This window comes from Nyctereutes procyonoides, unplaced genomic scaffold (genome assembly GCF_905146905.1).
Source record: "Nyctereutes procyonoides isolate TBG_1078 unplaced genomic scaffold, NYPRO_anot_genome, whole genome shotgun sequence".
Taxonomy (NCBI): Eukaryota; Metazoa; Chordata; class Mammalia; order Carnivora; family Canidae; genus Nyctereutes; species Nyctereutes procyonoides.
In genome coordinates, this window is record NW_026575159.1 from 33,018,963 (window position 1) to 33,031,706 (window position 12,744).

The following is a 12,744-nucleotide window of genomic DNA, read 5'->3' on the forward strand; positions in this document are numbered from 1 at the left end:
TCCGGTTTCATTCTTCTGCACATGGCTGCCCAATGTTCCCAGCACCATTTGTTGAAGAGACTCTTTGTTCCATTGGATAGTCTTTCCTTTTTTTTTTTAATTTTTAATGTTTTATTTATTTATCCATGAGAGACAGAGAGAGAGAGAGAGAGAGAGAGAGAGAGAGAGAGGCAGAGACACAGGCAGAGGGAGAAGCAGGCTCCATGCAGGGAGCCTGACGCGGGACTCGATCCTGGGTCCCTAGGATCACGCCCTGGGCTGAAGGCGGTGCCAAACCACTGAGCCACCGGGGCTGCCCTGGATAGTCTTTCCTACTCTGTCAAAGGTGAGTGGGCCATAGAGTTGAGGGTCCATTTCTAGGTTTTCTATGCTGTTCCATTGATCTACGTGTCTGTTTGGGCCAGTACCACACTGTCTTGATCACAATTTTGTAAGATAGCTTGAAGTCAGGCATTGTGATGCCACCAGCTTTGGTTTTCTTTTTCTTTTTCTTTCTTTTTTTTTTTTAATTAATTAATTAATTTATTTATGATAGTCACAGAGAGAGAGAGAGAGAGAGAGAGAGAGAGGCAGAGACACAGGCAGAGGGAGAAGCAGGCTCCATGCACCGGGAGCCCGATGTGGGATTCGATCCCAGGTCTCCAGGATCGCGCCCTGGGCCAAAGGCAGGCGCCAAACCGCTGCGCCACCCAGGGATCCCCTGGTTTTCTTTTTCAACATTCCTTTGGGAGTTTGGGAGTTTTTCTGGTTCCAAGGAAATCTTAGGATTATTTGTTCCAGCTCTGTGAAAAATGTTGATGGGGTTTTGATAGGGATTGCAGTGAACGTGTAGGTTGCTGTGGGTAGCATACACATTTTAACAATATTTGTTCTTCCAATCCATGAACATGGAATGTTTTTCCATTTCTTAGTGTCTTTATAAATTTCTTTAAGGAGCGTTCTACAGTTTTCAGAGTACAGATCTGTCAAACTCTCCCTCTTCTCAGATGACATGATACTCTGTGTGGAAAACCCAAAGGGCTCCACCCCAGAATTGTTAGATCTCATACAGGAATTTGGCGAAGTGGCCAGATACAAAATCAATGCACAGAAATCAATTGCATTTCTATGCACTAACAGTGAGACTGAAGAAAGAAACCAAGGAATTGATCCCATTTACAATTGCACCAAAAACCATAAAATATGATTCCTTGGTTTCTATGTTCCTGACCTTAGGGGGAAAGCTCTCAGTTTTTCCCCATTCAGGATGATGTTCACTGTGGGCTTTTGTATGTGGCTTTTATGATATTCAGGCATATTCCCTCTATCCTTACAGTGAGGAAAGCTTTAATAAGAAATGCTGCTGGAAAAAAAAAAAAAAGAAATGCTGCTGTATTTTGTTAAGGAAGTAGACTTTTTCTTACCAAATGACACAGTTCAAGAATACACTTTTCCCCTCTCTAGGACACCTTAGGGAATTACTTCTGTTGCCATGCATTATTAGTTTTATTTTGAAATATAACACCCATACAAAAAGCACACATGTGTACCGTCCGGCATAATGACCCCCTACCTTTGCCTGCGAGAACTCAGCGCTGGCCTGGAGCCCTGCCGGCCTGCTGGCGGGTGGTATGGATAGGACCTGAGCGTGTGAATTACTCTGTAACTTAGCTCTTTCCCTCAGTATTCTGTGTGTGAGATTTATTCATGTAGTGTAGCTCACTCACTTTCCTTCCTGTGAAGGATTCCAGTGAATTAAGCTGTAGTCCATCCAGTCTAGTGGTGATAAGTGCCGTGGTCTGTGATTTCTGTTACGATGCACCACGCCACTGGGAACACTCTTCTGTGCACGTATGGTTGAGCGTATGCTTAGGAGTCATAAAGTATATGTGTGTTCAATGTTAGTCAGTAAAACCATTCTGTTCAATGTTTGTGCCGCAGTTTATACCCCCCGCCTTATTAGCACAAGCAGCATGTGAGGAATATTGCTTTGTGTCTTTGCCAACACCTGTCAGCCTTTCACTTTAGCCATTGTGGGGGATGTGTGTCCTGTCCATTCTGGCTTTTTGTTTTTTTTTTTTAAGCTTTATTTATTTTATAGAGAGAGCCCATGCATAAGCGGGGGGGGGGGGGCAGAGGGAGAGGGAGAGACAGACTCCCCACTGAGTGCAGAGCCCGGCATGGCACTGGATCCCTTGACCCTGAGATCACACCTTGGGCCAAAACCAAGAGTTGGAGGCTTAATCGATTGAGCTCCCCCAGGTGTCCCTTGTTCTGGTTTTCATAAAATTAAAACACATACTTAGTTTGGCTTGCAGTGAGAAATTCAGTAATAGCTTGTTGATCTATCAGAAGTCCTTAAAATATGTTTTTTCCTCACTGGCAACCAGACTTTATTCTTTTTTTCTTCTGCTTTATTGAGACATAATGGACATGTAACACTGTGTAGCATTGGGGTGAATGACTGCAACCTCCCCCCTGGTGGGATGACTTAGACCAGAGCACCTCTCCCCGCTCATTGATCACAGTTGCTGCTGTGACCCCGGTGCTGGCTGTGTCTGTGGGCCTGTTCCTGCAGGCTGTGTCCTGGGCACCTGCAGGAAGGCCTCATCACTGTCTGCTTGTAGGCGAAGGTGGGAAGGGGTGGTTCAGGAATGGCTCCGACCTGGCATGAGCATGAGCGGTGATCTGGGATGCACATCCAGCTTGGGCTGAGCCGGGGCTCTGCTCTTTTTAGAAGTCTTCGAATTTTGAATTAAAGTGTTGTAATATGATTAAGAAGTTGGGGCCAGAGTTGCATTCCTTGGCATCTTGAAGCAGGAAGCTTCTCGTGTGTGTGGGTGCTACTGTTGCCACCAGGTTGGCCACACAGGAAGCTCTTGCCTCTTCCTTCCTTTCCTTGCTTCACTGTCCTTGAGCATCAAGTATTGTCTCTGAAAACTGATGACAGTCTCAGTTTCCATACAAGTGATTTGGTCTGTTTGCCTGGATGCCCAAAGGGTGTTGATTTTTTTATTCTAAATTCAGAAATTTTATTGACTGTGTTGGCTGTTCTGGGAGTGATATTTTCCCCAGATCTGTCAAAGGCCTTTTCAGTATGTAGTTGTAAATCTTATTTTATCTCAGGATTTTTGTTTTTTATTTATTATTTTTTAAAGATTTTGTATTTTTTCATGAGAGGCACAGAGAGGCAGAGACACAAGCAGAGGGAAAAACAGGCTCCCTGTGGGGAGCCCGATGTGGGACTCAATCCCGGGATCACAACCTGAGCCACCCAGGTGCCCCTTATCTCAGGATTTTTTTTTTAATTTTTATTTATTTATGATAGGCACACAGTGAGAGAGAGAGAGAGGCAGAGACACAGGCAGAGGGAGAAGCAGGCTCCATGCACTGGGAGCCCGACGTGGGATTCGATCCCGGGTCTCCAGGATCGCGCCCTGGGCCAAAGGCAGGCACTAAACCGCTGCGCCACCCAGGGATCCCCAGGATTTTTTTTTAAAAGATTTTATTTATTTATTTATTTATTCATGAAAGACATACAGAGAGAGACACAGGGAGAGACAGAAGCAGGCTCCATGCAAGGAGCCTGATGTGGGACTTGATCCTGGGTCTCCAGGATCACACCCTGGGCTGCAGGCGGCACTAAACCGCTGCGCCACCGGGGCTGCCCATATCTCAGGATTTCTAAATAGGATTTCAATATTCTGCTATTCCATAAGTCTTCTTTAGCATTCCCTTATGTGTGCTTCGTTGTCTTTGCCTGTCTTTTATACTTTTTGTATCAAATATTTTAAAGTTTTTTGGCCTCCAGTCATCTTTTTTCCTTCAGAATGTCCCTTTCTAATATTAAGAACAAATCACATTCAGTAAAATGCACAAATCCTAAGTGTATGACCTGGTGATATTTTACACATCGTTCAACCATGTAGCCATTACTCAAACGGTGGAAAGTTTCCAAAACCCAAAGTGTCCTTGTACTTGCTTTCAGACAGGAGCCACCTTTACTCTAGGAAGTAAGCACTTTTCTGACTTCTCTTCAGTAAATTGATTCTACGTGCTCTTGGATTTCATATGAAGAGTTCGTTACAACAGGCGACCCGGACCCTTGCATCTGTGTTCTTTTCCTAAGCATTGTACGTTTGAGATTTGTACATGTTGTACATCACTTCATCCTTATTGCTGAGTTATGCTTAATTATGTTTTGTGAATAAAAAAATGTTTTCCTGTTGATGGACATGTGGGTTGTTTCCAGCTTGGGGTAGTTATGGAGTTATGAACGTTCTCGTACAGATCAGCTGGTGGGCACGTGCAGCATGAAATTTCTGGGCCTTGGGGCAGGTGCATGTTTAATGTTACCAGAAATACCAGGTGGTTTTCCCCGTAGGCTTCCTATCCTGTGTTCACGTATGATGCGTGAAAGCCTGCTGCTCCAGCTTCCTTGCCTGCTCTTGACATCGTCAGTCTCTTAATTTCCATTGTTTTGGTGATTGTGTCATAGGAATCACCAGGGAATGTGAATTTTCTAATGAGTACAGTGGTTAAGCATCTTTTCATTTAATCTATTGGCCTTCAGACATCTTTTTGTATGAAGGAGGTTGTGATGATCTGATTGATCGTCTGCTTGTCTTTTATGTCCCTTCTGTGAGGACAGAAGCCCCTGGGGGGCAGGCCAGGTGTGCGCCCACCCTCAGCCAGTCGTCAGGCCCTGACAGGTGCTGTCACCTGTGTGGCAGGAAGACTGGGGCGCTCCTTCACACTCCTCAGCCTCAGGGGCATGGGCCTGGGTGGATGTCAGTCCTCGGCCCGCTCCCCACATCCCTGAGCCTTGGTCTGCTGTCTCTTCGTCCCTCTTCGTGCCGGGGCCTGCTCGTGGCCTGAGCCACTTTTCCTATTGGGTTGTTTGTGTTCTTTGCTCTTTGTGACCCGTTTTGGGGAATGTAAACGTGACCAACCCCTCGCCAAGTGCTCCCATGGTTGAGGACATGTGTCGGCGCTGCTTCTTCACTTGGCAGAATGTTTGGTGGCCGCAGCCTGGACCGCGCCTGTCACTCCGCTCTGCAGGGCCGCCCTGGGTTGGGCGCTGTCATGTGGCCCCTCAGCTCCAGTGGCTTCGCCCCGCCGGACCTACTGACCAGGCCTGTCAGTGCTGTGCTGGGGCGCTGTTGGAGACCTCACCCTAGACCTGGTTCTGCCTGACTCGGGACACTTTCACCTGATGCCCTAAATTACCTACCTCCCAGCTTCTTATTGGGCAAAATAATGTTTTTTGGGAAAAAGCTCATTTGTCCCTGGAGAGCAGTGGGGGGGCTTTGCTTAGGTGCCATCCCCTCTCCATGCTGAGGGCCACGGGGGTGGACGGCCAGCCAGCCTTGGTTGTGGTGGGGAGACTGAGCCATCTGTTCATTTCTTGCAGCGCCTCAGATGGAAGTTAAGAAGCCCTTTATTCTGTCCTCCATGAGGCTTCCTCTTCTGGATACCAACACCAAGGTAGGCAGTGGGCCAGCCCCAGCTCTGCTGTGAGCAGCTGCAGGACGTGTGGCTGGGCTGGGGCTGGAAGTCACCACAGACACAGCCAGACCTAGAGCAACAGCTCCAGATTCAGAGTCCTCCCCTCGAGGGGAGGTGGAGCCGGAGTGATAGCCCATGAGAGGTGCCAGCCTCTACCCTCTACCCCGGGAGTGGTAGTCCTGCAGCCCACGGTGGAACAAGCACTGGGTAGAGGGCCAGTAGTCTAGTGCCCGGGCAGGGAGGGAGGTGTGGGGGGGCACCGGAGGGAAAGAGGCCTTCCCCCCAGGGCGGCCAGGAGGCCACGTGTGCAGCTGAGGGGTGCTGAAGAAGTGGGGTGGGTGCAGGCACAGGTACAGATGCAGATACAAGTGTCAGTGGGGCATGGGGGGCAGGCGCACCACCAAGGGGTGGTACAGGTGTGGGTGCAGGAAAGCTACTGGCAGAGGGGCAGCAAGATTCCTGTCTCCCGACTGGACGGTGGTGGGTCCAGGGCTCCCTCTGAGGCTCCTTCCTGACCTCCCTGAGTCCTGGGCAGGTGAAGCGGGCTGTGGTGCAGGTGATCAGCGCCATGGCCCACCACGGCTACTTGGAGCAGCCTGGAGGAGAGGCGATGGTCGAGTACATCGTGCAGCAGTGTGCCCTGCCCCCAGAGTCGGAGGTAAGGGCCCCCCCCCCCCCACCCATGCGCCTGCGGTCAGGGGCTGTCAGGCCTTCTCTGAGGAGGCGTGGTCATCAGAACCTGCACAGCTCGGCCCAGGGGGCCGGGCCTCTGCGGGGAGGGGGGCAGCGAGAGGAGGGGAGGGGCCTCCGCTGGGGTGGATGGGGTGCAAGGACCTCAGTTTGTCTCTCTTCAGAGTTGGGGCCTCCGCAGCTTTAGTGCTTCCCTCCCCTAGATCCCAGGACTCAGAAGAGAGAGGTGGGACAGATAGGCGGTTCTCTTTGGGGCTTTTCTTTTTCTTTCTGTTTTTTTTTTTTTTTTTTAAGATTTTATTTATTTATTCATGAGAGACACAGAGATAGAGGCAGTGACAGAGGCAGAGGAGAAGCAGGCTCCATGCGGGGGGCCTGATATGGGACTCGATTCTGGGACCCCAAGATCACGCCCTGGCCAAAGGCAGACATTCCTCTGCTGTGCCACCCAGGCATCCCTCTTTGGGGCTTTTCTATTGAAAAAGTTACTGAGCAAATCCAAGTTTCCTCCTGAGGGAGAGCATGGTAGAGGGCAAAAACACAGGCATGAGTTGGTGGTCTCGCCACAGCCTTGAGCCATCCCGGCCCTGGTCTCGCAGGCCCACGGAGCCACCCTGCCTGCCCAGGTCAGCTCCAAGCTGAGGCAGCCCTGGACGAGGGATCTCCACATCCTTACCCAGGTCCTCTGTGTTTAAGTTGAAACACTAGAGATTAAGCAGAGTGGATGCTGCTTGCTACCTTGCCTCTAAAACGGCCCTCGCGAGGGGTCCAGCTTGCTGCTGTTCCCACAGGCCTGGGGAGGCTCACCCCTGCTGCTTTGGCCTGTTACAGTCACCTAGGTCATTGGGCACGTACTGGACAGAATCAAGACCTCTGTCGTAGTCTGTTAGTCTCCAGGGTTTGGCGATTTGGCGATTTGAAGATTTATTTTAGAATATTAAAAATTTTTCTAGGTGGATAGTTATTCACGGCCGTTGTGGACTCGTAATTTTATCGTATTGTCTGTTGTGAATGTGGCCAGGTTTATTTCTGCTTTTCAGAGTTTGTTGAGAGAGGACGCAGCTGGTTCAGTCAGCGAAACGTGCAGCTCCTGACCTCAGGGTTGTTTAGTTCAAGCCCCCATGGGGGGAAGTTACTTAAATAAATAAAATCATTAAAAAAAAATAAGTTTCTTGAGATCTTCTTGTGGACCTAATAGATGGTCAGGCATTTGAAGTTGTTCATGTTTGTTCGGGATGAAGTTCTATCTGTGTTCACGTAAAGAGCATGCTTTATAACTTGTTATTCAAGGCTTGACCATCCCTATTTTCTCTACTTGACCTTTGATCTCTGAGGGAGAAGCGTTGGGTCTCCTCCTGTCATAGCATTTTGCCATTTCTCTTTGTTATTTGGGGTTTGCTTTTCGGTATTTCAAAGCATGAATGGAAGGCTCAGACCAGACGTTTAGAAAACAGGAGTCCTTTTCTTGCAAGGAACCTTCCTAGGGAGCCGGGCTTTGGAGCGCAGTCTTAGCAGACAGGACAATAGGTGCCCCCAGAGAAACTGCTGACTTGGGCTGCAGAAGCTGCAGCCTGTTCTTGGTCAAAAACGGGGGTTTTCCCAGGTGACTGTCATTTCCACAAAGGCCCTCCCGTTTCTACGGAGCTCAGCTTGCCACAGTCAAGGATCAGGTGATTTCTTTTGGAGTCCGTGGAGCCCATGGCTGGCAGGGAAGGCTCGAGGTTTCTGTTACTCTGGAGAGTAGTAGGCCGGCTGAGCCTGTTTCCGTGGGAAGCCTTAGTGCCGCCCATGCTACCTGCCCACAGCAGGTAGCAGGTGGCAGGTGGCAGGTGTCATGGCTGCCCCTCTGCGCGGGACTGGGAAGGGCCTGCCTATTTGCATACGGGCTCTGTCCTCAGAGCCCAGAGCCTCCAGAGTAGAGCCACAGTAGCCCACGCGCGCTCCTCCCTCTGCTCCTCCCCCACACCAGCCTCGGAAGCTGGCGCCTGACAGCGAGGACCTCGCAGAGGACGGTGTACGAGCCATCAGCATCAGCACCCTCTACCTGGTCAGCACCACCGTGGACAGGATGAGCGACGTGAGTGTGTGGCCAGCCCCTCAGCCTGCGCCCGGGCTCACCTGGACAGCTGGCTTCCTGGCCCCCGGTGCCCTGGCTGCCTCGTTGTGACCTACCGCTGCCTCCTGACCTTGTGGCTCAGTGACTTGAACCCGTGCTGGGCAGCCACAGGGGCAGGGGTGCTCGCCGGGCCACCTCCCCAAGCCTTCCCGAGTCTGTGCAGTGCTGGGGGGGGGGGAGCTCCTGGGCCGCTGCTGCTGTAGCCCGCACACCCAAGGTGCTGGGCATGGACCACGGCTCTGCCCCCAGGTCCTCTGGCCGTACCTGCTTGAGTTCCTCACGCCCACGCGCTTCACCGGGGCGCTGACCCCCCTCTGCCGGAGCCTCGTGCACCTAGCACAGAAGAAGCAGGAGGTGGGAGCTGATGCCTTCCTCATCCAGTACGACGGCAACGGTGCGCCCCTGCCCCCGGCACGTCTTCCTAACCCTGATCTCACCCTTGAACCTGTCCTGTCCTCTTGCTCCCCGGGAGCCCTGAACCCAACTACACCCCTACCCAGGGTGCGGCCGGGCCGGGGCCCTGTGGCAGGCAGCCCCCTGAGCATTTCTGCCACTTTCTTTCCAGTGAGCCTCCCTTCACCCTATGCCATAACCACAAGACTGCTGGTGAGTGTTCTGTGTGGCCTTTGTCATCTCCCCTAACCACACAGCTACTGATGGAGTCGGGAAGGAGCAGGCTCGCCTTGGGTCCCTATGTCCCCTGCCACATGCTGTCTCGCCGTGGGGGGGCCGGTCAGGTGCTGCCCGTGGAACCTCCTTGCCTCCCCCCATGAGGCCTGCTGAGCCCTGGATCTGGAGCTCCCCCCTGTACTTCTTCAGACCGTGTCTTCCCACCCCTACCTGGGGGACGGCCGTGGGGCCGCCTCACTGCGCCTCTTGAACGTCTTGCATCGGAACATCCACCCTTTGCTGGGTCAGCGGTGGGCAACCACCATTCCCCTGCTGCTGGAGCACCTGGATGGTGAGGCTCCTCTGCCTCTGACCCCATTTTTGCTGGTGTGCATCTGGGTTGGCTTTTGGGGACCAGAGTTTTTTTAACTTGGAAGAAACAGCCTCCCCTGAGTTTCAGGGACATGGGGCTGGAAAGGTGTCCTCGAGAGGCTGGGTGTCACCCAGGAGCATTTGGGGTGTGGGAGCAATCCTGGCGCTCCCAAACACGGGGTGAGGCATATCTGGAAGGTGCCAGGCAGGGACCTGGGCCCAGTTCTCTGAATTGCACTCCTGCTTGCTGGGTCGGGCCAGGCTGACTGAGCGACTGGTCATTTCAGAACATACTGAAGAAACCCTGTCACAGAAGGAGTGGGAGGAAAAGCTGCTGGCGGTGAGAGCTGGAGCCCCGGGGGTGTGGCCCATCTTGGGCACGGAGGCCTGCTTCCGCCTGGGTTGGGAGAGTCCGGGCAGTGGATGCTTGTGGGGGCTGCACCCCCAACAGTCATGTGATGGCTGCCTTGACCTAGGGGGTGGGGGACAGGCCGTGCCCCTGGCATGAGGACTGTCTACCTCCCTCGCAGATCACTCGCCCTGCTGTGACGGGGCACGTTATGGGGGCTCTGAGGTCCTCCGTCTGGCCCAGGAGCCTTCTGTGCTGCCCTTGCCTGGCCCACTGTGCACCCGACCGCCCAGGGTGTGCACGGCCAGGCTTGAAGGTCGCCTACAGGCCACTGAGCTGTGGCACGGAACCACCCTGGGGTCACTGCACAGGGCGCCTTGGGGCCTCAGTGCCCTCCCCAGCCAGCCCTGTGCAGGGTGCATTCCTGGCCCCTCACTGCTCTAGCTCCTGCCCACAGTTCCTTCGCGACACTCTGACTGTTGTGTCTGACAACACGTGGACTTGCCAGCTGAGCCTAGAGATGTGCAAACAGCTGCCCTGCTACAACGGGATAGCCCAGGAGAAGGTGCACAGGGGTCGGGGTGTCCCACAACAAGGGGTCCTGGGCACGGGCCTTAGGCTCCCAAGTTCCTATGCTTGATTCTGTGGGACTTTGTGCCTGGATGTATCCCTGGTGGCTGGTGGCTGGGACATGTCAGAGCCCATTGCCCCTACCTCTTGCTCCGCACGCTATTGCCCAAAACTGTCATGGTGTTTGCGGTGGCCGTGTGGTGGGTTCCCAGCAGCCCCTCCTCCCACGTGTGGTTGGTGCCCACATGGGAGCGTCAGGCACAATCATGCTTCTCGGCTCTGTTGCAGAACTTCCTGTATAAATGCATTGGAACCACGCTGGGCGCCGCCTCCAGCAAGGAAGTGGTGAGGAAGCAGCTGCAGGAGCTGCTGGAGACAGCCAGGCACCAGGAGGAGGCCGAGCGTGAGGTGGCTGCCGCCGTGCCCAGGAGCCCCCCAGGCACTCGTGTGCGTGTGTCCTGTCCCAGGTATGAGAGCACCTGTGTGCCTCCCTAGGGCCTCGCCTGTTGCTTTGGGATCTGTGCCATCTCTCACCTGGACGACGTCCTGGCCCAGCTGGAGGACTTCATGAGGTCGGACGTGTTCAGAAAATCCACCGGCATTTTCAACATTTTTAAGGTACCGGGGTCAGAGTGACAGTGAGGGGGCCGTCTGAGGTGGGACCGGCCTGTGCTTATGTCTTGGCCGAAGTGCCGTGATTTGAGGTCCTGGGGGCTGGGCATTGGGGAGCTCCCTGTGCTCAGATGGGGCCGAGGCAGGGAGGTGGCATCTGGTCAAGGGTTCCTGGTGTGCGGTGCCCCTCCCAGCTGGGGACGAGGGGCAGGCGGCCCCCAGAGGGCTCCCAGGGGCCAGGATGGGGCTTCCCTCCTGCTGTCTGTGTGTCCTCTGCCCCCCGGGCACCGTGGAGGCTGCATCCTCAGGGAAGCTCGATTCAGGAGGCATGGACTCCTGTGGCCTGTTGTATTTGCAGAGTCTGCAGGGCCCCGCAGATGGAGGGGCTCCAGGGCAGAGAGCACTGGACCCCGCCCCCCCGCCCCCCCCATTGTCTCTCAGCTCCCACTGTCCCTTCTGCTTGCCCCCTCCCACCTGGTCCCTGACTCGGTCCTTTCCCTCCCCCACATGGCCCCCAGTGGGCCTAAGGCTGGCCTGCCTGTCGCTTCTGCAGACCTGATAGGCGGACTCTCTCCGGCGTCAGGTGGCACCTTCCGCCACTTAGCTGGCACCTGTGACGTTGCTGACTGGCCCTGCCCTTCTTCCAGAGGGACTTGGGGGGTGTGAGCGCCGGGCTCCTGTTGGGGGGCATGCAATGAACTGTAACGGAGGCCCTGCCAACTCCTCTGGCCTCTCAGGACCGAAATGAGAACGAGGTGGAAAAGCTGAAGGGCACGCTGATCCTGTGTTATGGCCACGTGGCGGCACGGGCCCCCCGGGAGCTGGTGCTGGCCAAGGTCGAGTCGGACATCCTCCGGAACATATTCCAGTACTTTAGCACCAAGGTGGGCGCCCCAGCACAGCGCCCGTGGGGAGGGCCCGGCCGCCACAGTCGCCCGTGTTAATTCCTTTCACTTTTGTTGTTCAGGTTCTGGGAATAAAGGTAGAGACGAAGGTACAGTGTGTAGGAGTTAAGTGTGAACTATGCCTTTTGCCTTTTCTCTTCTCGGGGCTGGGCTGGCCGTGAGCTTCAGGGGGTTCCCTGGTCCCATCCACGGGGACAGCTTTCTGCAGCCTCGCACCAGGGCCGTCCCCACTCACCTCGGAGCAGCTCCTTCTCTCGCGACCAGGACGGGGGCCCAGGGGCTAGCGCTCTGGCCTCAGGCCTGGCCAGCGGGTGGACAGAAGGACTCCTAGGTGGCTGGGTGGCAGCCCCGCAGGCTGGGCTCTGCTCCCTGATGCTCACGGGGCTCACTCTCAGTGACGACGGTCAGCCCCTCTGGCCTCACTAATATGTCTCCTCTCTGGGATCTCTGGCACTAACCAGGTCACGCCTCTGTAGGGGCAGTTGGGCTTCCCTTAGAGAGTGGACCCTCTTGGGTTGGCTGGCGGGAAGGATATTCCGACAGATGTCTCTCCTTCTGGCCCTTCGTGCCCGGCCAGGCAGAGAGCTGAGTGCTGCGGGGGCTCCATCACCGGGCCCCTGTCCGTGCGGCTTTGGCGAGAGCTGGAGGACGGGCTGAGAGGTCTGTCAGGCAGGAGCATGTGCGTGTGGCTGCGGAACGAGGGGAGGGCCTGTGGTCTGGCCTCTGGCTCTGCGTGGCCACCTGTTCTGGGTTCAGCCCCAAGGGCGGAGAGGCAGCGGCCACCACCTCAGGCGGAGCCAAGCTGTGGGGGCAGGTGTGGGCGGCCTCCTGCAGCCCTGTGTCCTTCCAGGATCCGGCTCTGAAGCTGTGTCTTGTCCAGAGCGTGTGCATGGCCAGCCAGGCCATCTGCAGCAGCGCACAGGCCAACTCCTTCCACTTCTCCCAGAAAGCAGAGCTGGTGGCACAGATGATGGTGAGCGCCGGACGGGGCCTGGGGCGGACCAGGGGCACACGCAGCAGGGGACCGCAGCACT

General features: G+C 54.8%; 1 protein-coding gene across 9 annotated transcripts in view; it reads left to right on the plus strand.

Annotated features, from left to right (window-relative positions):
* Positions 1–12,744, plus strand: part of MROH1 (maestro heat like repeat family member 1) — a 66,396-nt gene that overhangs the window by 35,468 nt on the left and 18,184 nt on the right. For 7 of the 9 annotated variants that reach the window (XR_008662975.1, XM_055314160.1, XM_055314166.1 and 4 more), the window contains 13 exons: positions 5,393–5,466; positions 6,023–6,145; positions 8,147–8,254; positions 8,543–8,687; positions 8,859–8,899; positions 9,113–9,254; positions 9,562–9,614; positions 10,081–10,188; positions 10,482–10,601; positions 10,689–10,811; positions 11,543–11,689; positions 11,773–11,799; positions 12,561–12,683. Coding sequence is in view for 8 of the 9 variants with exons in the window: in XM_055314160.1 (XP_055170135.1) it covers positions 5,393–5,466; positions 6,023–6,145; positions 8,147–8,254; positions 8,543–8,687; positions 8,859–8,899; positions 9,113–9,254; positions 9,562–9,614; positions 10,081–10,188; positions 10,482–10,601; positions 10,689–10,811; positions 11,543–11,689; positions 11,773–11,799; positions 12,561–12,683 (1,334 nt within the window). In the remaining variant the exon portion in view is untranslated. The remainder of the gene's footprint in view (positions 1–5,392; positions 5,467–6,022; positions 6,146–8,146; positions 8,255–8,542; positions 8,688–8,858; positions 8,900–9,112; positions 9,255–9,561; positions 9,615–10,080; positions 10,189–10,481; positions 10,602–10,688; positions 10,812–11,542; positions 11,690–11,772; positions 11,800–12,560; positions 12,684–12,744) is intronic. The other 2 variants (XM_055314159.1, XM_055314164.1) reach the window with 1 other exon arrangement.